The sequence below is a fragment of the Neopsephotus bourkii genome, unplaced genomic scaffold (genome assembly GCF_033783945.1).
Source record: "Neopsephotus bourkii isolate Nb327-2 ecotype Australia unplaced genomic scaffold, CSIRO-AGI_Nbou_v1 NB_1472, whole genome shotgun sequence".
NCBI lineage: Eukaryota > Metazoa > Chordata > Aves > Psittaciformes > Psittacidae > Neopsephotus > Neopsephotus bourkii.
Genome location: NW_026901948.1, coordinates 30,114 through 54,040, shown reverse-complemented (window position 1 = coordinate 54,040; position 23,927 = coordinate 30,114). Strand labels below are relative to the sequence as shown.

The 23,927-nt window shown below is 47.3% G+C and overlaps 1 protein-coding gene across 1 annotated transcript; it reads right to left on the bottom strand.

The window, feature by feature from the left end:
• Positions 1-1,289: 1,289 nt before the first annotated feature.
• On the bottom strand, positions 1,290-23,077 carry M1AP (meiosis 1 associated protein). Its single transcript, XM_061369034.1, has 10 exons — positions 22,626-23,077; positions 21,791-22,083; positions 17,302-17,484; positions 15,239-15,416; positions 6,413-6,586; positions 5,552-5,702; positions 4,265-4,406; positions 3,396-3,602; positions 2,414-2,569; positions 1,290-2,330 (listed from the first exon to the last, which is right to left on the bottom strand). The coding sequence occupies exons 2-10, from the start codon at positions 22,037-22,039 to the stop codon at positions 2,190-2,192; spliced, it is 1,581 nt and encodes a 526-aa protein (XP_061225018.1). The 5' UTR covers positions 22,040-22,083; positions 22,626-23,077; the 3' UTR covers positions 1,290-2,189.
• Positions 23,078-23,927: the final 850 nt, after the last annotated feature.

Genomic DNA, 23,927 nt, shown 5'->3' with positions numbered 1-23,927 from the left:
CTACTGAGCTGAGAGGAAACCATGGAGGAAAGTGTGTGCTGGGTCCAGCTGTGGTTAGGATGCGCAGATGCCGGGGCGTTAAGGAACAGAGTCAGGTTCACAGATACCTTTACGGGCTGATGGGAGCAGAAAATGTGATGGCCTCCAAGCATAGGCCTGGGCAGTGCCAGGCTCCAGCTCTTCAGTCCCATTGACTTTAATGGCAAAACCAGTGATCACAGCTGTGTGTCTTGAGGCCAGGGGTTTGGCTGGGATTGCTGTGCCCAGCCTTGGCAGAAACCTATGCAGGGGGAAACCAGGTTGTACTTCTGGTGCTGGTAGTGGTTCTGAGAGGTTGTGTGTCCCTTCCGTGGGGCCCACAGACACCCTGGCACTGGTTTTCTATGAGTCTGGGCTGCTGCTGCCTTGTGCAGGTTTACCAGCCTGTGGATAGAGATGGCAGCAGAACACCGTGCAGACAGGCATCAGCACTACAGTGCACCTCTGCAGAGGACTGAGCATGACTTCTGCAGCCCCTGCTCAGACCCAAGGAGCCACACACCACTGGGAAGTCTGGAGCATCGTGTTCAGGTCCCCTGACTGGTGAGATGGTGGCAAGGTGGGGAGCTCTGACTGGGCACTTGCCTGATGCCCATGTTGCGAGGGGGGGCCTCAGTCCTGTAACAGAACAGCACAGGAGCAATCTGCGGCTGTTCTGTGCAGGTCCTGTTCCCTGCTGGGCTTTTGCAGCAGGAGAAGGGAAAAAGCCTAAGGGGCTTTGGGAATCAGAGGGAGGCTGAGGCAGCTCCTGCCTGGGACGAGAGGTGTGAGCAGCAGCATCTGAGCCTGCCTGAGCAGCAGCATCTGAGCCTGCCTGAGCAGCAGCATCTGAGCCTGCCTGAGCAGCAGCATCTGAGCCTGCCTGAGCAGCAGCATCTGCTGCTGGGGGTTGGCTGCTGGGCAGCCCCGTGCTGCTGCTCCCATCTATGGCAGGTCCATGTGCTCATCCCAAGAGCAGTTCTGCCTGCTCCAGAGAAGAGCTCTGGGCATTGCGTAGCGTGGGCCCGGCTGGCTGCCCCTAATCCTTGCTGTTGACTCCAGTGTGAGGCTCTAAGAGCTCAGTGATGACGCCCACCCCTGGGAGCAGAGCCCCGGGGTCTCTCCTGCTCTGCAGTCCCTGTATCTCAGTGCTCCAGGTCTGCTCTGTCCCGTGGAGCTGCAGGTGTCCAACGTGCGGAGCGGCTGATGCAGCTTTCACGGGCAGTACAGCTCGGTGCTGAGGTTGCTGTGTGCAAACTGCAGGCACCAGGTGGGTGTTACAGGGGATAACTTTATTTTGAAACAGCTTGTCAGAACAGAGTAGAACACAAAGGGCAGCTGGTGCTGTGCATCCAGGAAGCCCAGTGAGACCAGTGCGCTGCCCTCAGCTCCTGCCCTGCCAGGGGTAGCTGACCTACGGCTGCACTGAAAACCAGGCTAGGAGTTGTGCAAGCACCGGCCAGAAGCTGTGGAAAGCTCCAGACCAACTCTCCCCATGTTCTGAACACTGCCAAAGTTGTTCCAACTGTGTCTGTGGAACAGCTCCATGGGCACAGATGGGCTAGAGGGAGGAGAGCATCCAAGCAGCCACTGCTGGGTGCTGTGCTGCAGCTGCAGGGAGCAGTCACTGTGTAGGAGCCAGCTTGGCACTTGCTACAAACCCCTCCATGAGCTGGGGCAGTGAGACCAGTTATGGAAGCAAGGAAATCGGCATCACCATGGGTGGTGCTCTCAGGAGGGCAGAGCTCTGAGCTTTAAGATGAAATTCAAAAGCTCCGGTTTATGCCTGTTCAAACACCCTGATCCTCCTGCAGGATGAGGGCAGCTTGATGTTTCTGCCTATTTATCTGTTTGACTTCCTCACCGCCCTGAGGTGGCTTTTCTGCACCTCCTGACAGCAATCTGTGGTTTGTGGCCTGTCCCAGCCTAGTCTCAGAAACCCGAATTTGAGGCATGTTGGTGATGTGTGCTGACAGAAATGGGAAATGGGGGGCATTGGAGGGTAGCTCCATCTCTGGACAGAGGGCCCCGGAGCAGCTTTCTGCTGACTACTTGGTGACTAACAAAACTGTAACAAGAAGGAGGAACGAACAATGGGAAGTGCTGGTCTGCCCAAGGCCGAGCTTCGAGCCCTGGCTGCCCGGCTGTGGCTGCTGGGAGCAGCTCCTGGCTCACTGCAGGAACTCCTCGTACTCTTTGGGGAGCAGGGAGCGCTCGCAGGAATCCCTCCTGGCTGCTGCTGGCCTGAACGCTGGGGCAGGAGAAGGAGCCATCAGAAGCGGTGCCACCGTGGCTTTGGCTCTGCTCTGATGCTGCAACACAAGGACAGAACAGGAATGCACACCACAAGGGCAGAACGGACACTAGGTAGGCTAGTCAAAGGCAAAGGACATACCTGCTTGGGCTGATGCCGCTCTGGTCGCTGGTCCCTCGGCTGGGCCTGCTGCCTGTGCAGAGGTCTGTACAACATACTCTTCAGGTATTTGTAGAGGTTGCTTTTTAGGTGCAAGGGGTTATAAGCAACTTCTACTTCCAGGCTGTTCAGGGCACTCTGCTCAGACAGAAGAAAGAGCCTAGTGAGATGTGACAGGTAGGGGCTGCAGGGTTTGCTTTGGGGGGTTGTTGGTTTTAGGGTCAGGGACTGTTCTTGCAGGAAGAAGTGTTACAGATGCTCCACGCCACCTGCAGTGATGAGAGAAGGGATCTTTGGCTGTGCTGCTACCCACAAGGACCACTCTTAGATGTGTATAGAACATGAGGCATGTTCAAACAGCTCTTAGTGGGTTTAAGCATTCCCTTGCAGGATGCAGTCCTATCCCCCCCTGTACCCAGGATCAGCCAACAAGCTGGAGCACCCTTTCTGGTCACCATCCCCCTTAATTCTGTGCTTCATAATGCTGCTTCCCCCTCCCCACAACAGACATACAACATTGCTCAAAGGACATGTATTTGCTTCCATGAAGAAAGCTGTAGGACGTATCAGCTGCTGGGGAGAAGTTCTGGAGGCTCCATTGTATTCCAGCTGTCACTAGATGTTCTCCCAGCTGTTTCCTCCTCTACTTATCTGCTAAGACCTACAGTGAGGGCTCTGCCCCTCCTAGCATCACCTGAAGCAGAGGCAGACAACTCAAGATGCACAACAGGAAGTGCACAAGCCTGAATCTATTTGAAGAGACATTTTATGTATTCATTTATCCTATGCCTAAAGCACCTCTCTCTGCAGACTGAGAGCCGTGTTCCCCAGCAATGAGGGAGAAAGATTCATCTTCCAGAGCAGCTGCATGTCCTGTGCATAAATGCTGATCATTGCTCTCATCCCTGCTGGTACAACTGGGATCCTTTCCACGTATGTTTATACAGGGCTGTCGGTGACTTACCTCCACCGGGCCATGCACTCTCTCAGGGTGTTCAGGAAGGAGGGCTGGGAAGGTTGATGGCATCAAGAGCTCTCTGACGGCGATTGCTTTGACAAGTAGAGAGGCAGAGTCAGAAGGGACAATGATGTAGTAGGAATGCACCACAGTGTTCCAGTTTGGACCAGTGTTCTGTGGCTCACGTCTGGCCAAAAGCATCCACTTCCTTTTCTAAAAGGCAAAAGCCAAACCTGATGTGAATAATGGATAATAGCCACTTCCTCAGCACTTTCACTATAGGGGCTGCTGGGTTCAGGGGCAGCTATGTTCATACACAGCAGAGTATTATTGTGCATTCTGGGTCAGGACAGATTGGTGGCTGTTTCTAATTGAACGTAAGACAGTTCTTAAAAAAAAATCCAGTTTTGCTTTACAACTTCTCAGTAATGGAAAGTAACAGAATCCCAGCCTGGTTTGGGCTGGAAGGGACCTTAAAGCTCATCCAGTTCCAACCCCCTGCCACAGGCACGGATGCCTTCCACTAGAGCAGGTTTCTCTAAGCCTTGTCCAACCTGGCCGTGAAAGTCCTCCACATCCCAAGCCTTGGCTGATTAAAGATGCACGTCTAACCCCAACCATGACTTCTGCATTCCACACTTCCAAATACGGGATTTCTGATGGGATTGAGTCTCTCTAAGGTTTGATGTGCTGTAGCATCTTTCCAGTGGATGCATTGGCTGGAAGGATTTACAAGCCCAACCCTGGCCCATGAGATAAAGCTGCAGCTTTGAAACATTTTCTGGTGCAGGTGAGAGAAATCTTACTAGATGTGCACCAACTGTTCCTTTCTATGGCAGTTCCGCTCCATGAGAAGGCAATTTTCACACACTCACCAGAAGACTATGACATAAAGCATGGAAGCTGTGCTGGTTTATCTCCAGTTCATCCCAGTCTAGCTGCCAGCAGCTTGTGGGCTTGATGATGAAGGGCAGGCCATACAGTACAGACTCACAGACTCCTTCAGATTTCAGAGCCCTGCAATATACAGCTCATGTTAGTGAAGCACAACCAACATGAAACCAGCAAGAAGACTCTACCAGCTGACCAGCTCAAGTCTCTATGGCAGTATCAGCTGCAGTGCTGCTACAGGCACTTAATGGCTGTACTGCTGTGGCCTGACACCATGAAACCCTGCTGAAAAATCCAGCTGCAGTGACATAAGGCTTTCTTGCTGATTTCCAGATTCCCTTATATCTGTGTTGACAGAAGTATGCCAAGGAGCAAATCCAGTCTTTGTGCATTTTGTATATAAATTCACCCAGGCACTACATATCTTCCCAGTGATCTTTACTGGATCATGGTTATCCTTCACTTAAACTGGCATGTGTTTTACTGCTCAGAGAGCCAACATCCCACCACAAACACCACTGCATGCTTTACAGTGCTTGACACTGCCTGTCCACAGCACATTTCTGCTTCCTGACAGGGCCTTATTAAGTAGCTGCACTGGTTTGGCTGTGGGCCATTCATGCAGAGTTCCTGAGAACTCTACAGCTACTGACAGGGTGGGAATCATTGTAAGACAACTGTATAGCTCAGAAATCACACTAAATGTTTCCTATAAATAAACCTCAGCAAAGACACTAGAGAGCATCACTCCTCTTGTTAGGATCTCTGCTCACCAGCCACAGGCTGCTGACAGGAAAGGGAATAAATGCTCATGTGAAGTCATAGAGCACTGTGAGGCTTTTCTTGCTTTTTAGTACTAGGCAGCCAGTTAGCTGAGGCTCTGACACCCAGTTAATCGCTGAGGCCTCATTAGGTACTGAGAGAACAGTAGAATTGTATATGGAGCAGTGGCTGCAATCTGCAGAACTTCACACTGGAGGGAGAAGCTGCTGCATGAATACCATCCATGGTGTTACACTCCTGATGTGCTAGTGCCACGGTAACACCGGTTTTGGTGCTGTGCTTCTGCCTGCACGGCTGGGATATGCTGGTCCATAACCCCCAGAGTTACAGGTGTCGAGGGGATCTTAGGTAGGATTTTTGCTCACTAGTACTGCGAGTCCCTCAGTGCTTTATGGTGCTGTTACTAGATGAGATTGCACACAAAGAGTGAAGGCTGCTATGACACCAACCTTCCAGTTACCAAGTGCAAAGAGTGTAACAACACTTACTTTACAACCCGGAGTTTGTGCAGCACTGTAGCTGGCCAGGCTCCCATCTGACACGGTGAATTCACATCTGCTGCTCTCACAGTGCCATCAGCTGTCCCAGAAAGTAGAGCTGGGTCGAGCAACCTCTCCTGCAAATCGCACTTGAGGCACACTGGGAGAAGGAGATTGGTTTAGGTTGCTGTAAATGGCACATGCTCCAAGCACTTACAAACACTGTCAATGTTTTCTAGGAATATCAACTACTAAGGGAAGAACAATGCCAAAGCCCGTGGCACGCAGCAACAGTCAATCCCCATTGCACACACAAGGGAAAAACTGGGCAGAAAGTTCCAGTTTTGGTGATGGGTGACCAGCCATAGGGGAAGCAGGAGCTTTCCCCAATGCACATGGGTTCAGGGACACACATTTCCTGTCAGCTTTTCTACCTGTGTTTGTAGAGAAGCCCAGCACACTGATGACACTAACTCTGCTATAGTAGGATATGTGGCTACATACAATTTTTCCAGCCTTCTGCAGACTTCTTTAGTGTGGGAAGACAAGAAAACCTCACTGCAGTGTACCTTGGTTTGTCTTGCTAGCTGTGCATCAAGTATGAAACTCAGTGTTACCATGAAGGAAAAAATCTACCTGCAACAAAATACCTTAACTGCCTGTGCCATTACAGCAGCAGCAGCCTGGCAGTATTCTAAGCAAAGGGCCCCTCAGCCTGAGAGAACAGAACTCCAGCAGCTTTCAGAGGCACCCAGAGACCTTACTTGGGTTTCTAAACATGAGGGAACATGCCCAGAGCACAGGCCTGGGCAATCTTTAAGGCTGTGGGATTCAGAAGCTCCCTGCAGAGGTAGAGAGAAAATGAAATACTCAGGGTGGTCTTGGGTGCAGTGGCATGGCTGAAGCCTCCGGATGGGAGAAGGAGATGGAGGTGTTCCCTCTCTGTGCTGTAGTCATGTAGCCATGATTTAAACAGCATCTCCAAGCTGATGACATTGTCCTCTATGGTTTGCACGTCGATGTCCATTCCCAGGATTGCAATGTCTGCAGAAAAAAAAGGTGAAAAAAGCACAAATATTTTCAGCCATAGAAAAGAACATTCTCTTGCACCTCCCACAGAACTGCAGCTCCTTGGTCACAGAATCACACACTCATAGAATAGTTTGGGTTGGAAAGGACCTTAAGATCATCCAGTTCCAACCCCCCTGCCACGGGCACGGACACCTTACACTAAACCATGGCACCCAGGGCTTTGTCCAACCTGGCCTTGAACACCACCAGGGATGGAGCATTCAGAACCTCCCTGGGCAACCCATTCCAGTGCCTCAGCACCCTTACAGTAAAGAATGTCTTCCTTATACCCAATCTAAACTTCCCCTGTTTCAGTTTGAACACGTTACCCCTTGTCCTGTCACTACAGGTCCCCCAAGTGCTTTCACATAAGTGCTTCAGAAGCCACTACCATGCCCATCACAGCACAGCACTATGAAGCCAGCCCTCTTAAAGGGACACTGCTAGAAGCTGAGCTGTCCCACAGGCCTCACCAACACCCTTCCCATCAACAGGGTGGGTGGACGGGCTATAGCATCTTCAGAGTTGTGACTGGTGCAAACCTCTGCTGCGGTCATCTCAGCCCTGCCCTCTGAGACTCTTCTCACAGTTTAAAACGATTTCCTCCTTTTCCCTAAGCAAGGGACCCTGGACACATGACACTATGAGAAATCAGGGATACTGCAAAACTGAAATGCTATACATGGGGAATTGTGTGTCGTGCTGGGAAAGTCCTACACCCCAAATAGGACGTGAACGTTACTTTGCTGCATGGCCCAGGTCTACATTGCTAAACATCATCAGCATGTGTTTAAAGGAGCAGCTGGTCACAGAGTGGAGAAGAACAGGAGTGAAGCTTGACCCGCATCTGTCCAACGCAGAGGACATGTTCCAACCTGTTACTGTTGAAGTGCTGTTTGGTGCACAGCAACCTCCCAGCAGAACACTCTTGCAGATGAACATCAAACCTATCACCACCATTACATTACATAGAGAGAAATGCATCAAATTTAGAGACTTGTTACGAAGAATACAAGGAGAAGGTCAAACTGTTTGCAAGGAAATAGCAAGTACTGAAGTGACCATGTCAGAGGTGCAGAGAAAATGTAATGATCTAGCAGCATTTAGGAATAAGGACATGTAGTCTGGGCAGCAGTTCGGGAAGTCATAAGCAAGATTAAACCCTTGCAAAACCAACCTCCCCCCCCCCGAATAACTCCAAGGTGCATGCAGATGAGGATGGCAGGGAAACAGATTCTACAAAATGCATAAGACATACTATTGTCATCTGTAAGTGCAGCAGGAGCAGAGCCTCCAGCATGAGCAGGGGCACCACACAGCCAGGAGATGAAACATGCATTCTGAGAAGATGAATATAGAGCAGAAATTGCCTTTTTTCACCAGTGTGCTTCCTAGGGGACCACAACACAGCGACAGCCATCAACAAGGAGAAATCTGTTCTTTGGGCATTAGTATAGTTTACAAAAATGACTCTGCATCTGCTCCCACAAAACCCAAAGCACAGAAATTCACTCCTCTCTCTGAATACGGCAGCTCAGCCAGGGCTAAGCTAACAGCGGTCCCACTGTCATGAGCACAGCAGGACATTCCTCAATGTCCTGCTCAATGTCCAGCTGGAGACCAGTAATGAGTGGTGTCCCTCAGGGATCGGTGTTGGGACTGGTCTTGTTCAGCATCTTTGTCAGTGACATGGAGAGTGGGATTGAGTGCACCCTCAGCAAGTGAGACCTCACTTGGAGTACTGCGTGCCGTTCTGGTGTCCTCAACATAAAAAGGACATGGATCTGTTGGAACAAGTCCAGAGGAGGCCACAAGGATGATCAGGGACTGGAGCACCTCCTGTATGAATACAGGCTGAGAAAGTTGGGGCTGTTCAGCCTGGAGAAGAGAAAGCTGCGTGGAGACCTCAGAGCAGCCTTCCAGTATCTGGAGGGGGCCTATAGGGATGCTGGGGATGGACTCTTCATTAGGGACTGCAGTGACAGGACAAGGGGTAATGGGTTAAAACTGAAACAGGGGAAGTTTAGATTGGATATAAGGAAGAAGTTCTTTACTGTAAGGGTGGCGAGGCACTGGAATGGGTTGCCCAGGGAGGTTGTGAATGCTCCATCCCTGGCAGTGTTCAAGGCCAGGTTGGACGAGGCCTTGGGTGCCATGGTTTAGTGTGAGGTGTCCCTGCCCATGGCAGGGGCGTTGGAACTGGATGATCTTAAGGTTCTTTCCAATTCTAACTACTCTATGATTCTATGATTCCAACTGCTCCACCTTCCAGCATCAAGGCAGTGAGATCACGCAGGCTGTGCCTCTCAGGAAAGCAGGATCAACCACTGCTGCTGACAGGAGGTTGTCCTGCTGTACCTGCTACTGAGCTCCTGTCCTCAGTGTCTGCCCTGACTCTCCTGCAGCCAAGGACATTTCATTCTTGTTTCTTTGTTTCTTTTCTATTCTATCCTGTTCTTCCCAAATCTAAATACTAAAGCGAGTACTCATTTAGTTCTGTTGCAGCTTTTAAAAATGTACCTTAACACTGCTACCATCCTTATCCAGCCTTCCCTGGTGCTTATGGGCATTGGAGTTTCTCCCCCATGGAGCAATGCTGGAGGATTCTCTGGCAGAAGGGAATGTCCTGCTTCTCCCAGGAGCTGTGATCACTGTCAGCTACTTGGCCTGACTGATGCTGTGAGTCTTGCTCTCATATCCCTGTGGAATGCCCCACTGTACCTGGAGCACATGCTGGTTGTGTTCCCACTGTGACACACTCCCTACCCTTTATTAGACTTGGGTTTCTTCCTGGGATAAGCACTGAAGATAACATTAACCATTCAGAAGACAAAGCAGCAGGAAATCCATGTAATTTACTTTGACAGATAGTGTGTACACAGGTGACAAGGAGAATTATTTGTGTTTTGAGAGACAGCCTTTTGGGGCTGGTAAATGCTTTAGTCCTTTCCTCAGTAAATATTTTCCTATTTTGTTATTTTCTCTTCTGTAATAGGTATGTAGCCTAATACACACCTTAAGTTTGCACAATACATGGCAATAGTAAAACCAAATTAAAATCATTCATTGCTGTCCATTCTTAGAGAGAACAGGTTGGGATGCCAACATCTACTGTGCAATGGGTCTTAAAATTGCTGGAGAGCAGAGATGCAGAGCCATTTATTGGTCAGGAGTCTGCAGTGTGCATATAGGAAAAAGGTTTCCTGTAACTTGCGGAATATGGACTACATTCACTAAAAATGTATTAGTGCTTTAGCTTTAGTGCTTGCTTTTTGCTTTCCAAACCAGAAATAGAGCCAGTATCTATGTCACACACAAATATTAACCTGCACTAGCAAACAATCTGGCAATGCTCAGATGCTTTAAGTGTTTGTAATGGGGTAGGGGCAGGAAAGAGATAATAATAATAGTTCTCATGTTATCAGTTAGAGGCCCCTGCATCTTATCACTTCCTCCCACACACAATTCCCACCACAAGTGCTGTAAGCTTTGCAGTCTCTATGGGGGGATGTGTATTATAACATGATCTCTGCTCCAGACTGCAGTCTGGCAAGCCCTTACGTTTCTTCATTAAGGAAACATTGCACACTGAGTATCATCTGTCCCACAGAGAAGCTGCTCTGCAGTTTTGAGGAAGCAATCCTTGTTGCTCGTCACACGGCCCTTGTTTGCCTAGAAATGACCTCTCCTTGAGGACGTTGCTCCTGTGAGGAAAGCAGTAAGCAGTTTTCATCCACAACAGACTGTTCTTAGCACATTCAGAGCTACCCTAAGACTTGCCAACTCTGAGGCTTCAAAATATTGGAGTCTTTTCTAGCTGCATTAACCTGGAAACAAGCCTATGAGAGGGATGTCCTGGTCCTGCTTTCTTTCCTTCTTTCTTGTAACTGTGTGGTTTGATTTTCTTCCCCTGCTGTGGTAAATGAGAGAGGAAATTCTCTGGGTGAGCTGAAAAACCAGGTGCTTGCTCAGAATGTATGTATTGCATCTCCACGTCTTCTTGGCTTTGGAAAAAGCAATCTGTAGTCTAGTGCTATGTAAAGTAAACTAAAGTAAGACAGATAACATTCATTAATGGTCTGGTAGGACCCCTTGCAGCGGATTATGATCTCACTGCAGTAGCTGCAGTATAAACAAGGCAATGAGATGATCTGAGCCTTGAAGGTCTTGCAGTCCAACCGAAGATCCAAAAGAAAGCAGAATGGTAATACCATGTGCTCCATAGGAGTCTAAAGAAGAAAATACAAGCTTCTCACTGGACTGTCCATAAGAACATCTTGAAATCCTGGAATATGAGTCCATTTTATTTGGCAAGTGACATGTCTCACTGAAAGCCTGAGGGAAGTGCCACAGTTGCTGTCTCTGAATGGCTGAACCTCCAGCTGGTGTCTGTGCCTTCCCCAGTGCCTGTCTTGAATACAATATTCTGCAGCATATTCAACACCACTTGTGTAGACGCAAACTGCCAGCCTCGACCTGGTATTTAACAAGCCCAGTTTAACAAGGCTGTTCCTGTGCAGCTGGCATTTGCCAAGGGCAACTGCTTCATAGAAACAGGGCACAACTGCACAAATGTGCCCCAAAGCTGTTTCTTCCTCACGTTCATTAATCAGAATTTGTCTTATGTCCTTACATTTCAGTTCCAAAATTCCTCAGAGGGTTGGGGCAGGAGGAGGCAGAAAAGCCAAGTATCTCATTCCAACAGCTATATCTCTATATAGGTTTGTTACTCACATAAATGCTCTGCAGATCTGCAGGATTTCTTTAAAGACAAAAAGGATGACAGACCCTATACAGCAGATCTGAGTTAAGTGAAACAGGCTCATCTTTTCTTTTCCAAGGGTAGTGTGAACCCAGACCAGTTTCCTGGTATTGAAGAGTTTTGATGGAGGGATGGAATGGAGGGGAGGGATTTAGCACTGTTTTTTTACAGTGACAACAACTTAATACAGTTGCACAAAATTACACTTTTAGTTGTTCCTGGAAGTTTTGGCAACTTCTTTCATTCCAGCATGCCCTGAATGCCATGTCCTAACAGTAACCAATTCTCAGCATTCCAAACATCACTTGATCTAAAATAGAAAACCATAATCAAACTTGTATTTATTCCAGTGATCTTCTAAACACAGAAGATCACAGAAGATCTAAACATAAACACAGTTTTCTGGCTCCTTTATTCTTGATTTAACTGTTTTCCTGTGGTATGCTTTTGTATATAGGTATAACTAGTCTTGTTATCGAAGACTTAACCACTGTGTTATAAGCGTCAGAGAGCTTGGGACTGGTTTCCCCTATCACACTGTGATAGTCATTCTCAAGCAGTACAACATCTCTTGCTAGATTTGCTGAAACAGTTTGGGAGCTGTTGCAAGTTTCTTCAGGGGAGCAGCTTGTCCTCTAAACGTTCCCGTTCATGTTGTAAGCTGTTCTGCCTCTTGCATTTTGAAAGCAAGTCTTTGTGCTGCTTTTCAAATTGTCATTTAAGAGAAGCATGCTGTGCTGGTAAAACATAATAAGGGCAATTCAACCACTCTATGTTGCAGCATCAGCCACTCTTGGAAATCCTGTATCCTGCATGGATTTGCCAGTAAGTTTATTCTTTTTTCCTGCCTTTTCCTAATCGATTTAGTCTGTGCCATTTTGAAGGTCACTAAATGATTACAGCTTGGTTTAAACACACATATGATGCTCACTGCTTCCTAATTCACACTGTAAGCAAGTGTGCTAACTGTGCTTAAAATTTCCCTTTTGTGTCACCTTAAATAGTGTAGCCACACATAATGAGAGAAATGATCAGCTTGGCTTTGAGGTTTGGAGGGGATGAAACTCAGCGCTACCACTGCATGCAGCAGACTGACTGACTGCACTAACATTATGCCTGAGTAGTTGCCTGGTATTTCCAGCCAGGGATTCTGCCAGCAACAAAACTTGGGTGAATAAAAAATGAATTCTAGTAATAATCAAGAGCTGCAGCCCCTTGTTGTCACTCAGTGCACATCCCTGCTGCCTCCACGCTTGGCGGTTGTGCTAAAGGGTAGCTGTTGCTGGCCTGTAACAGACTTCTTCACCTCATTTCTTTACCTTAAACCTCCATGTCTTTATTCTCCAGACACCATGGGCTTGGCTCATAAATCTAACAAAACTGCACTCCCATGTTATGAAGGGAACAGAATGAGGCTGTATTCTTGAAGTCTGACAGTATTTTAAAAACAAAACAAAAAATCCTTTTCTTCAGTTGTGTCATGGCTGAGAGAGTTGCCTCCCAGGGGAAAATATGCCATGCAGTCTGTTAAGAAAGAAAGACTCATGCATCCAAGTTAACTGGGAAGGAAAGGAGAAACACCAAACAGACCATTCTGGTCTACTGTACCACGGTCCAGGCTGGTCGTTACAGACAGTGAATATATTTATGAAAGATGGGTAAAGCTTGGAAAACAGCATGGTCCCGTTCTCCTTACTGAAACCAGGAGTCATGGGTATTAGGTCAGGAGAGAAAGAAAACCTTGATTTAAAGTCTGTTTTAACAGAAGATTCTGGAGAATGTTTGGCTTAGGGAAGAACATGCAAGGATACTGCAGTGAATGCCCAAAGTCAGACATGGAGGCACTTGGCCCCTTCACACCCAAGAAAGGGGAGAGATACCTCCTACCAACCCTCCTGCCTGACAGGATGCTGTTTACAAAGTAATACCCAGAACGGTTGTGTGCGGCCACCCAGCCAATTCTCTATCCACCGCAGGGTTCTGTGCAACACTGGCTCTATGCCAGTCCTGACAATCCTCCTCACTGGGGAAGCCAGCATTTGCAGCCACTCAGAATACTGCCCTCTCCTTCATGAACATGCTCAGAGCTCTTAAAGAGCATCTCAGCCTTGGAGCTGGAGGCACCGGTTCTATCCACAAATTTGTAACTTGTGGTTTTGGCTTATTAAATGAATTTTAAGGCACATCAAAGTAACAGAACCTTGATCCTCTGCTGCAGGACTCACTGAGCCCAGTGTTAGCGCAACAGTGCTGGACAGGAAGAGAAAGTGCCTCCTTTCCTCAGCCAGGCACTTCTGCTTGCAGAGATGAGCACTCTCCAAGGCTTCTGCTTTCAAACAGGCAGAGTCCACAATAACCAGCCATGTCTCACTGAGGGAGCTGCCCCTTCAGGGCAGGAAGCTTTTAGCAGGCAGTAAGAGGGTTGATAAACCTTTGTGTGGTCACTTACACAGTTCAGTGTCTGAGTTGCAGTTACAGCAGCACTGCAATTTACAGCCTTCTACCACTGAGCTCCTGTGGCACTGGACTTTTGATCACAGCCTGGCTGGTTTACTTACAGTCTGCTCAGCACCTTTTGCTTTGGAACAAAAAGGCTCAACCCAGGAGCTAATGGCTATTTCTGTTTCTGAATTTCTCATCCCTGTAGCTCACATTCTCGCTCTTGAGAACTGTCAGATTAAGGTAGGAGTTTTTCAGAGATGTGGCCAGGAGAAACAACATTCAGGGTCTGGGCTGTACTTGCTCTTTCACTAATGAAGCACATGGCCAGATGTGAGGGACAGGGCAAAAGGGAACCTGCAATTCCTGAACACCCAGCCCCTGCTCTGCCAGCTGACCACAAATTTGCTACTACAACCAGAAAAGAACAGCTGGAGACAGGTAAGCCAGCAACAACCAACACTGACTGTCACTCAGTAAAAGCTACATTGTCACTGCTAGAAACAGACCTTACACTCACTTTGCAAGGCATTGGGACTCAGCTATTTAAGGTTGTCATCAACTCGTTTTGAGGACTTGCTGTGTGAATCAGAGCTTGGTGCCAGCTGTGTCTTGTGAATGGGGAGTTTAAATGTCAGCAGTAAAGGCCTCTTAAATGGAGACCTGGATGGAAAAGCATCAGTTGCAGGGCTACAAAGAACTTATCATTGTGCAACTACTGGTTTCTAAAGAAGTAAAGCCTCAAGAGCTCAAGAAAAACTGTTCTAAGAACAGAGAAAAGACATAGCAGCAGCTAAGAACAGTGTTAGTAACAAAGCCCAGCTAATTGACAGGGTATCTGCTTGGTCTGGGAATGTAACTATTGTGCAGTATGTAGTCTGGGGGAAAGGACTACAGGGTAAGAATTGGCTAGGAACCAAACATCTTGTAAAAGGACAAGATCTTGGGTTGGTGAAAGGGGAGGAAAGGGGTGCCCCTGTAGGATCACTGAAGCTGTGAATGTCCTGCCTGCTTCAGGGATTCTGGTTGCCTCTGTCTGCACACGGACCTTTTGATCTGCTGGTCAGTCGCTCAAGGTGATGTTCAGCAGTATGTGTGCTTGAGAGTGTGTTACCCTACAAACTCCAGGCTCTCTTTAGTCCCTCAATAGAGCTGTATTGTACATGAAATCCATTTTGGGCAATACCAAGAGATGCAGCATCAAGTTACTGTATCAAATCTATACTAATTTTGCTCACATGTGAGGAAGCCGCAGAGAAGCACTGTGGTTACATGCTTGTTGCTGTTCCTCCAGTCACAGTAGCTCTGCTTACACCAGTGATACAAAATGGCACAAAGGAAAGTGGGCCAAATGCAAGAACTAGTGGCTGCCCTGCTATCTACAGCTGTAACTTCCCTTAGTATCCTGTCTGTCTGATACTCACCATTGCTATCAGGCTCTTCTCCTGGCATGTGCTGTTCTACATCCTCAGGCTGCAGTAAATCTCTCTTCAAAACCTCAATTACTTGTATGCTTCGCAGGCTCACCAGGTCTACATCTTTTAACTTCTTTTCCAGCTGCTTTGCCATTTCTTGGCTGGACTGGCTTGTCAAAATTGTGATCTGAAACACAAATCAGTGCAAGAGCTGCCTCTGCCCAAATGCTCTCCTGATAGGTGATGATGCCTGGTCTGCTCCAACAGCACAGGTCCCACTGTGAAGAGAAATCTTGTTAAAATATCTATTCAAAAGCAGATTTAAAAGCATTTTTCTTTAGCCTCTATTTAAGCCATCATGTGCCATTTTGTGCCACTACTGGAAGAAGCTGAAACAATTCAGAACTGTCTTATGTTCTGTGCTTTGTGCATAGGGGTATTGAGTCTGTGTATAGGAGACACTTAGTACCTGAGACTTTCTGAGGGACAGTGCCACTTCCCATTACTGCATCAGCTGTAGCTGAGGTAGACGGAATCTGGCTTTCTCACTGAAGGCTGAACAGGAGTTGCTTTTTTTCGTGTATAGCTTGGGGGTTGGGTGAGGGTTACTTAAACACAGTTTATCCTAAAGATGCTTCTTGAGAGCAACAGTAGGTGTGATTGCCACCTTCCAGTTTTGATGTTATACCAAGTAAGTAAATGACTGCAAAGACTTTCTTCATCACTGACAATCAGCATCAGTTTCTAGAAACAGGTCAGGCATGTTTCATAGAATCACAGAATCATAGAATAGTTAGGGTTGGAAAGGACCTAAGGGCAGGGACACCTTGCTCTAAAGCATATCACCCAAGGCCTCATCCAACCTGGCCTTGAACACTGCCAGGGGTGGAGCATTCACAACCTCCTTGGGCAACCTATTCCAGTGCCTCACCACCCTAACAGGGAAGAATTTCCTCCTTATATCCAATCTAAACTTCCCCTGTTTCAGTTTTAACCCATTACCCCTTGTCCTGTCACTACAGTCCCTAATGAAGAGTCCATCCCCAGCATTCCTATAGGCCCCCTTCAGATACTGGAAGGCTGCTCTGGGGTCTCCACGCAGCCTTCTCTTCTCCAGGCTGAACAGCCCCAACTTTCTCAGCCGATCTTTATATGGGAGGTGCTCCAGTCCCTGAAACAGTTGGAAGAAAGTACCTCAAGGCCTTAAGAAAACACAGAGGCTTCCTGGATAGATACTAGAAGTGAGTCGGAATTATAGCTGGGAGAGTCTGCCTAATCAAAGCACAACTCTGGAAGGGTTTAAAGATCTAAATAAAGTAGAAGGACTGGGGAAATTTCACTTCTGGGGGTCTGGATTCCTTTACAGGACTGACAAAACTCCAAAGTCAGGTGGACCCTGAGCCTGTGAAGTCTAAAATGGAAGACAGTTTAGAGCTGATGTTTCCTTATGTCCAGAAGAAAACACCGTTTCTGAGTCCCTCCCTCCCCTCTTGACAACTGTGCCCTTTCACATCAGCTGATACTACTTAAAAAACCCCACTTCTTCCTGTGAACCTTGCTCTGCTTTCTACATCTGCACAAATGTTCTCATGCTTTTAGCAACTTCCCTCCCACTTAGGCAAGTACACGCACCCAGCTGAGAATACAGCCACTAGTGTGGGCCTCTGTACAAACGTCCTGCTGTATCAGTGGAAGGTCCTGATACCGTAACCACAGAATATCACTGTAGGCTGACAGGAAAATCATGTCTGTAAGTACTGCGAATGGCTTTGCCTTTGAAACAGTTCTGTGAAAGTAATCAAAACAAAACTGGGAAAAACAATCCGAAATGCCTGAAATCAGATGCATTTTTCTAACTGCAAAGTAAGTCAGTCTCCATAGGTGACTCCAGCTTGAACCTGTCTGCTTTCCATGAGCATTCTGAGATTGCCCTGTGGGATTTTTTTGGTAGGGCTTATTTTCTTCATGACCCCCTCCCATGGACCTTGACAGCACACAGACAATCATCAGAATGTGCTAGCTAGTGGCAAGCCTGGTGGACGGCTCCTGCTACCTTCCCAATCTTTTCTTACCTCAACAGAACTGTTTGCTGAGCTTCCTGCTGCTGTGTGTCTGCTGTACTGCTTGAACTGTTGCAATCCATCCTGCACAGCTTGTAGCACTCCATTTCCCCCCTGTGGGAAACAGCCTTCTCTTGGTAGCGAACGGAGCTCCGAAATGCAGGCTTGGATTCGTGCAAAGTTTTCTTTCACTTGCTGCAAAAACAATATTCAATGAAACTGAAAGACTGGAAGTGTCAGACTAGCACTATGAAGTCATTTTCCATAATGTGGAAGGAGGCTTTTGAATTCACAGCACTGAGTTAAAACTGGGGGCAGGAACCAAGTCATAAAGCAGCAACATGGACAGGAATTAAAACCATCCTGTTTTTATACTAGTAAAACACACATGATCACTCCTCCAATTCTCAACTGTCTACCCGTTCCCTGCTGCTAGCCAAAATGTAGTGGTTCAGCACGGCCCTCTTCTCTGACCCTGCACAGCAGAGAGGCAGAGCTTAAGACAAGTAAGAGGGAGCACTGAGGCAGAGTGGGATCCCCAGGCCATAGTCACCCCTGCCATATCTACTCCTTTACCCACTGAGCTGTAGACCTCTGGAACCTGTGTTCACCACACTTTGTTCTCTACAGTGCAAGCAGTGACATCCCAGTATGTCAGTTGTGCTGTGAGGTTCAGCAGTCTTTGACAAATGCACCAAGTGAATGTGGCCAGGAGCCTCTTCAGAGCGCTACAGCCGAATTCCCTACAGTACAGATGCTTCTCCTGCAATCCAGGAGGCTGCTGCAGCTCTCACAGATGTAAACCGGAACTCTCAGGTCAAGTATTGCTCCTAACTGTGACAGAACAGGGCACAGTGTGGGCTGCAGGCAACCTCAAGCCCAGTTAAGTACTTGTCATTTGGCACAGAAGAGTTGTATTTTCGCTTGTATATGCACAGGTACTTTACATGTTAACTTAGGTGAGTCTATGCAAGCTGCAGTTTCAGCTCTGGAATGTACCTGAGACATCAGTTAAACTTCTAAGCACAAACTGTGCTGCCTGTTTATGACTGCACCCCTCTTCTGTGTGCTGACACCCAGCCTTGGTGCATAGCCATGATACGGCTCTTCACACGTGACCCTGCTCCTTCAGTACAGAACTCCAAGAATCCATCATTTCACACCATGTGTCTAGTAAAACGTTTTATGCCAGAATACTACACAGCCCCCGGAGAAGAGCTACCAAAAGAGACTGAAGCTGGCCATGAGCTGGCACAGGCACTGTGTTCACTGCCCCGTCTGGCTCCTTCACATGTTGTGCCCTCACCCACTTCACCTCCTCCATTTGCTAGTCCCTGTAACTAGTGTCCTTCTCCCTTATTTCCTTTTTAGCCTTTTTTGTCAGAGAGGGTCTGGGAGTTGTGGGTGGGGGCTGCCCATCCCAAGGGAAAAACAGTAGGAACAGGACCCATCAGCTGGAGGTGCTCCGAGTCCTTATTCAGTCCCATACTTAAATTTTGGTGCTTTAGTGGTCTCTTCCCCTCTTGTCACCATCAGTTGTCTTCCACAGTTATTTACTTTCTTCCTGCTTTCCTTTTCTTTGGCATTCCCCTGCTCTTTCCAGCGAAGCTCTTTGGACTTGTCAGGCCAGCAGGGGAGACCAGCAGGAACAGGGACCACAAACAAGTGCCCAGGAAAAACTAAGGAAAGGATTACCTTTCATCTGACACTTCCCTGTGTATTCTCAGTCTCTATTTTCAGCTTTGGGTCCCTCCTGACTTAGTATGATTTGTCTAATAAGAAACCTTTAAGATAGATCTATCTTGGCTTCTCACTGAGAAGTATCAAGTTTTCCTCTAGCTAGATGAGAACACCAGTGTGGTGAACAGCATGCCCTGCTGAGACAAAGGGGCAATTCAGGACTGCAGGAAAAGCAACAGAGCCCTCGGGACAGATCTTTATCAGACAGATGTAAAACTGCTCCTGATTCCAGAAGCTGCAGAGGACCAGATTATCATTATTAATGAAATTAGGCCCACTTAAGAAGATACTCATCTTGCTATACTTTACTGCTCCTAATGGAGAAAGAACAGTTCTGAAAAAGCCTTCAGCAGGTGCCTGAAACAGAGCTGGCTCACCAGGCAGAGCAGCCAAGCAGAGCTGGGGAGAAAGGAGAAGGGCCTCACACTAGAGCTTCTGCCATCAGCCCAGTGTCTCAAGTCTTTGAGTGGGGACTTTGTTTCTTGGACAAGTCCCAGAGAAACACAATATTATGGCAAAAAAGAGGCCATTACCAGTCATGCAAAAAGGAGGAGGGGATATTTTTTAGGTCTCTATACAGCGTTGCTGAGTGCAGTATCAGAACATAGCATCCAAAAAAACAAGAGGAGTGTTGGAAATTATTAAGGGCCCATGGTAATGCCTATCAACTAGACTCAGACTTTGTCCTCTTTCATCTACCAGCTAGAAGACCTGCTAAAAACCTGCTCCTATTTAGAGGAAGGAAGGGAGGAGAAAATACAAGCAGGTTCTTCAGCCTAGCCAAAACAGAAAATACTTTAACAAATCCCTGGAAGCTGAAGTCAACAAATGCATATTAGGAACTAGGTGCAAGTTTCACAATGTGAGTGATAAACCACTGGAAGAAATTCTCTCTTGATAACTGCTTGGTTCTCCATCTTGTAATATCTTCAGATCAACACTAGATGTCTTTCTGGAGGAAGTGCTCCATTGTTATATGGGTACTTCGGTGAAATACGTAATATGCAGGAAGCCAAACAATGATCTAAGGGTTCTTCTGTCTGCACAAAATGTGATTATCATACAAGGAACTGTTGCTTAAATAGAAAATCAAGGAAGCAAGACAAGTGTCTATTCTTAAAGCCCCTATCAGAGTGATTTCACACTATCTCCAGAAAATGTTACGTTGGTATCCCCTGAACTTTTCCTTATCACAGTATCACAGTATCACAGTATCACAGTAGGTTAGAGATTGGAAGGGACCTCAAAAGATCATCTAGTCCAATCCCCCTGCCGGAGCAGGAACACCTAGATAAGGTTACACAGGAACGTGTCCAGGCGGGTCTTGAATGTCTCCAAAGAAGGAGATTCCACAACCTCCCTGGGCAGCCTGTTCCAGTGTTCTGTCACCCTCACTGAGAAGAAGTTTCTTCTCAGGTTTAAGTGGAACCTCTTGTGCTCCAATTTGTACCCATTACCCCTTGTCCTTTCATTGTTTGCCACTGAGAAGAGCCTGGCTCCATCCTTAGGACACTCCCCCTTTATATATTTATATACACTAATAAGGTCACCCCTCAATCTCCTCTTCTCCAAACTATAGAGACCCAGCTCCCTCAGTCTTTCCTCATACGGGAGATGCTCCACTCCCTTGATCATCTTAGTTGCCCTAAGCTTGCCATCCAAGCTCCGGTACGGCCCCAGGCTCCTCATGGGGAGGTTGGGGCTCCTCTGCCCCCCGCTCGTACCGGCAGCCCCATGCGAGCCCCTGCCCTGCTCCTGCGCATCACATTATAACCTATTCTACAAACCAAACATCACCATTAACCACAGTCTCTTGCAGATCACATTTGCTAAATTACTACTGACCTGTTTTTAGTTCCTAGTTGGCCTCTACCTTTCCTGAGATGTGAAAACTGTCTGACAGAGTTTTTCAAAATGTTCTCACAAGTGGAAGGGTTAATCCTGTGTCTTTACACCAGTGTGCTGTAAATGAGAGTGCTCACCATGGCTGTTTATAGTAGTGTGAATTCAGAGACTCTTGTGAACTTCATGATGCTTTGTAATCCCAAACTTTCATTGTAGAGCTGCTAGTCACTCTCCACCTGTATTTATATAGCTGCACGTCCCAGATGAGTGAAATGTTTGTTCTTACTGCCTTAGATCTGTGTATTTAACAGTCATGTACACGTGGCACTTGGGGACATGGTTTAATGGTGGACTTGCCGGCATTAGGTTTACAGTTGGACTTGATGAACTTCAGGGTCTTTTCCAGCCTCAATGATCTATTATTCTGCAAGTCTGTGATTTCAGGATAATTCTCAATTTTGGCAAAAATATTTTGAATTCTGATCCTTTCCCCTTAAACGAGTGGAACTTCTCCCAGAGTGGTAATTTTTGTGTAACCAACAGGTCTATTGACCATTTCACCACCTGAATTATTACAGCTTTAGAGCTGTGTTTGATAATTTTGGTAGAGAAGCAGTTTAGATAGTGTGGAAAACAGCATAGGAAAGGGAGAGGTACAACAGATGCCTTAGAGAGGGGACAGCGCAAAACCTAACTTAAGCACACGATCAACTTCACAGATCAAAGATATAACACTTCTTTTAAACATAATTCTTCATAAAAATTCACGTCTTCCATGAAGTCTACGAAACTGCTCTCTGAGAATGACTGATTTTTAGATATACATTTGGAGTACATCATAACTTTCTTGACTGAACTGCAACAATCTGTTGCATTCATGTTTGTCAAATCCCAACAAGCATAATTTCACACCTACCGTAAAGGGGAGCAGACACTCCTGCTGGCTCTGCACAACGTAGAGGCTCAGCAGAGGCACACGGCAGGGGCCGGTCAAGCTGTGTGCCAAACACAGTGTGTTTTCCAGAGCTTCAGACAGCACAGAACAAGTGTTGGTCCAGGACGGTGATGTGACATCCACAATGAGAATCCGTGATGGCAGCTGGCAGTGTACTTTAGCAGCAGGAAATGTTCTCCGTGTTTCTGAGAGTAATTTTCTGGAACTCATGGCTTCTGAAGATGTGCATTAGATGTCTGGTTATCCATCTGCATCTGAACAGGAGAAAAATAACAAATAATAGCAGTGAACAGGGCTCGCATTTTCCCATTCACTTAAAAGCAACCTGAGACACAGACAGTAAAGAATTAAGGCTCTTACAGCTTTCTCCAAAAGCAATCATTGCCCATGCTCTAAGATAAACTCACACAAAGACAAGGGGAAATGCATCCATTCAGAAAACAAAATGCATGGCAGATATTCTCTTACAGATGCAACTGGAGCAGCTGAAAGTGCTAACAGCTTAGCCATAGCCCAGGGATGAGCTGTGACACTTCACATGCACAGCGAATGTGGCTCAGGTGCCTGGCCATCACTCTCCAGCAGAGGAGTGACCTCCTGCAGCAGGTGGACAGCAAGACTTTGAACTCCTGCTTCTTCAGTGGCTAGGAGATTATACCCAAACACCCCGAGGAGAACACAGTCCAGAAGACCAGCATGAGACAAGTAGCTGTCATAGCCAGAAAAGGCCAGCATGATGCAGCAAGAAAATACTGCACACACAGAGATTTTACTTGGAGGACGGTGGAGAACTGACCTTTGTCCTTCAAAGGTTCTAACACCTGGGGTTGGCTCTGCTCTGCCAAAAGCCTCCATGAATGCAGCACTACAGCTGCCAGCAGTATCTCACACTGTTCAAGAACATGGGAGTGCTGCAAGCCTGAAAAAATCTGTATGTCAGAAACTAACAGAAAGTATTTTCAGCCAAACACCAGCTTTGATTCCCAGAGCTGGCTGGAGAAGCTGGGAATGCTATGCACAGAGGTGGCTTGTGCTTCATGTGTCACAGTGCTGTGCCAGGCAATGCAAAGATTCACTGGAACAGCTCCGTGGTGCTGTCAGAGTTCAGGCGACAGCTTGCTCAGGGAAGGAAAGGGAAGATTAGGGGATTAGGGCTCTGCAGTTCCTGGTCCTGTGTGTGTGGGAAGAGAGGTGGTTCCTGCTGCAGTGCCCTGTGAGACCCTGAGCCCCTTCAGCACACGAGCAGAGTGCACGATTTTCCTTTCCAGCAACCAGCCCTTCACCCAGCATCACCAGCGCGTCCCTCTGTGTGCACAAGGCTCAGCTGGTGGTGCGCTGAGAGGATTCCCCCCAGTCTTTAGGAAAATCTGGCTGTTTCTGGGAAAGGGTAAGCAGAGAAGCCAGGGGCAAACAGGAATGTGCTGCTGGGCCTTGTGTACCTCCTGCACTCACCTGTACGGAACACAGGAAACCACTCAGCCTGAGCCCAGAGCCAACCCCTTGTAGCTAGGCGCAAAGGTTTAGAGGCAAAGTATTCATGTGCACTCATCCTCAGCCCTTGATTATGATGTTTGTTCCCTGCCCTCTTTCCCTTCAATGCACACATCCTAAGCACAGGAGCCAGTATTTTACTGGTTTGGGTGCCCCTGCCTAAAATTTTCTTCACTAAATGCAACCACCCCTGCACAAAGCATTCAGGGCTGTTCCTAAGGATATAGAAAACACTTTAAAAATGTGTCCTGGTCTTGATAATAACAGTAGTGTGCAACCATACAAGTCTACCTGTGCCCAGAAAGTGCTTGTATAACTGTGCATACCTTCTCAACATGAACTAGAATGAAGTCTTTCTTTCAATAGCTGTGTAAATCCCCAGCAGGCTTGGTAAAAGTCTGAAGTGCCCCTGGGTTTACATAGTTGGGCTCTGCTCAGAACCCAGGCCAGTATGCATTCCTGGAACTCGTCTGGTATGTTCAGTTGCGACAAAGAACTTCTTTATGCTCACCAAGGAGACAAGTCACTGTATTTCCTCCTGCCTCCAGCACTTCAGAGTACAAATTTATGAGAGTCTTGAAAAGAGCAAGAAATGCATTTCTATTTG

Bases quoted from the DNA above. Each gene is read 5' to 3' on its own strand.
- M1AP (XM_061369034.1), bottom strand. From the start codon at position 22,039: ATGAGTTCCAGAAAATTACTCTCAGAAACACGGAGAACATTTCCTGCT. The intron at 15,417-17,301 runs GTAAGAAAAGAT...TTTGTGTTTCAG, and splicing joins CAGCAAACAGTTCTGTTGAG to ATCACAATTTTGACAAGCCA. The intron at 4,407-5,551 runs GTAAGTGTTGTT...TGTATATTGCAG, and splicing joins CACAAACTCCGGGTTGTAAA to GGCTCTGAAATCTGAAGGAG.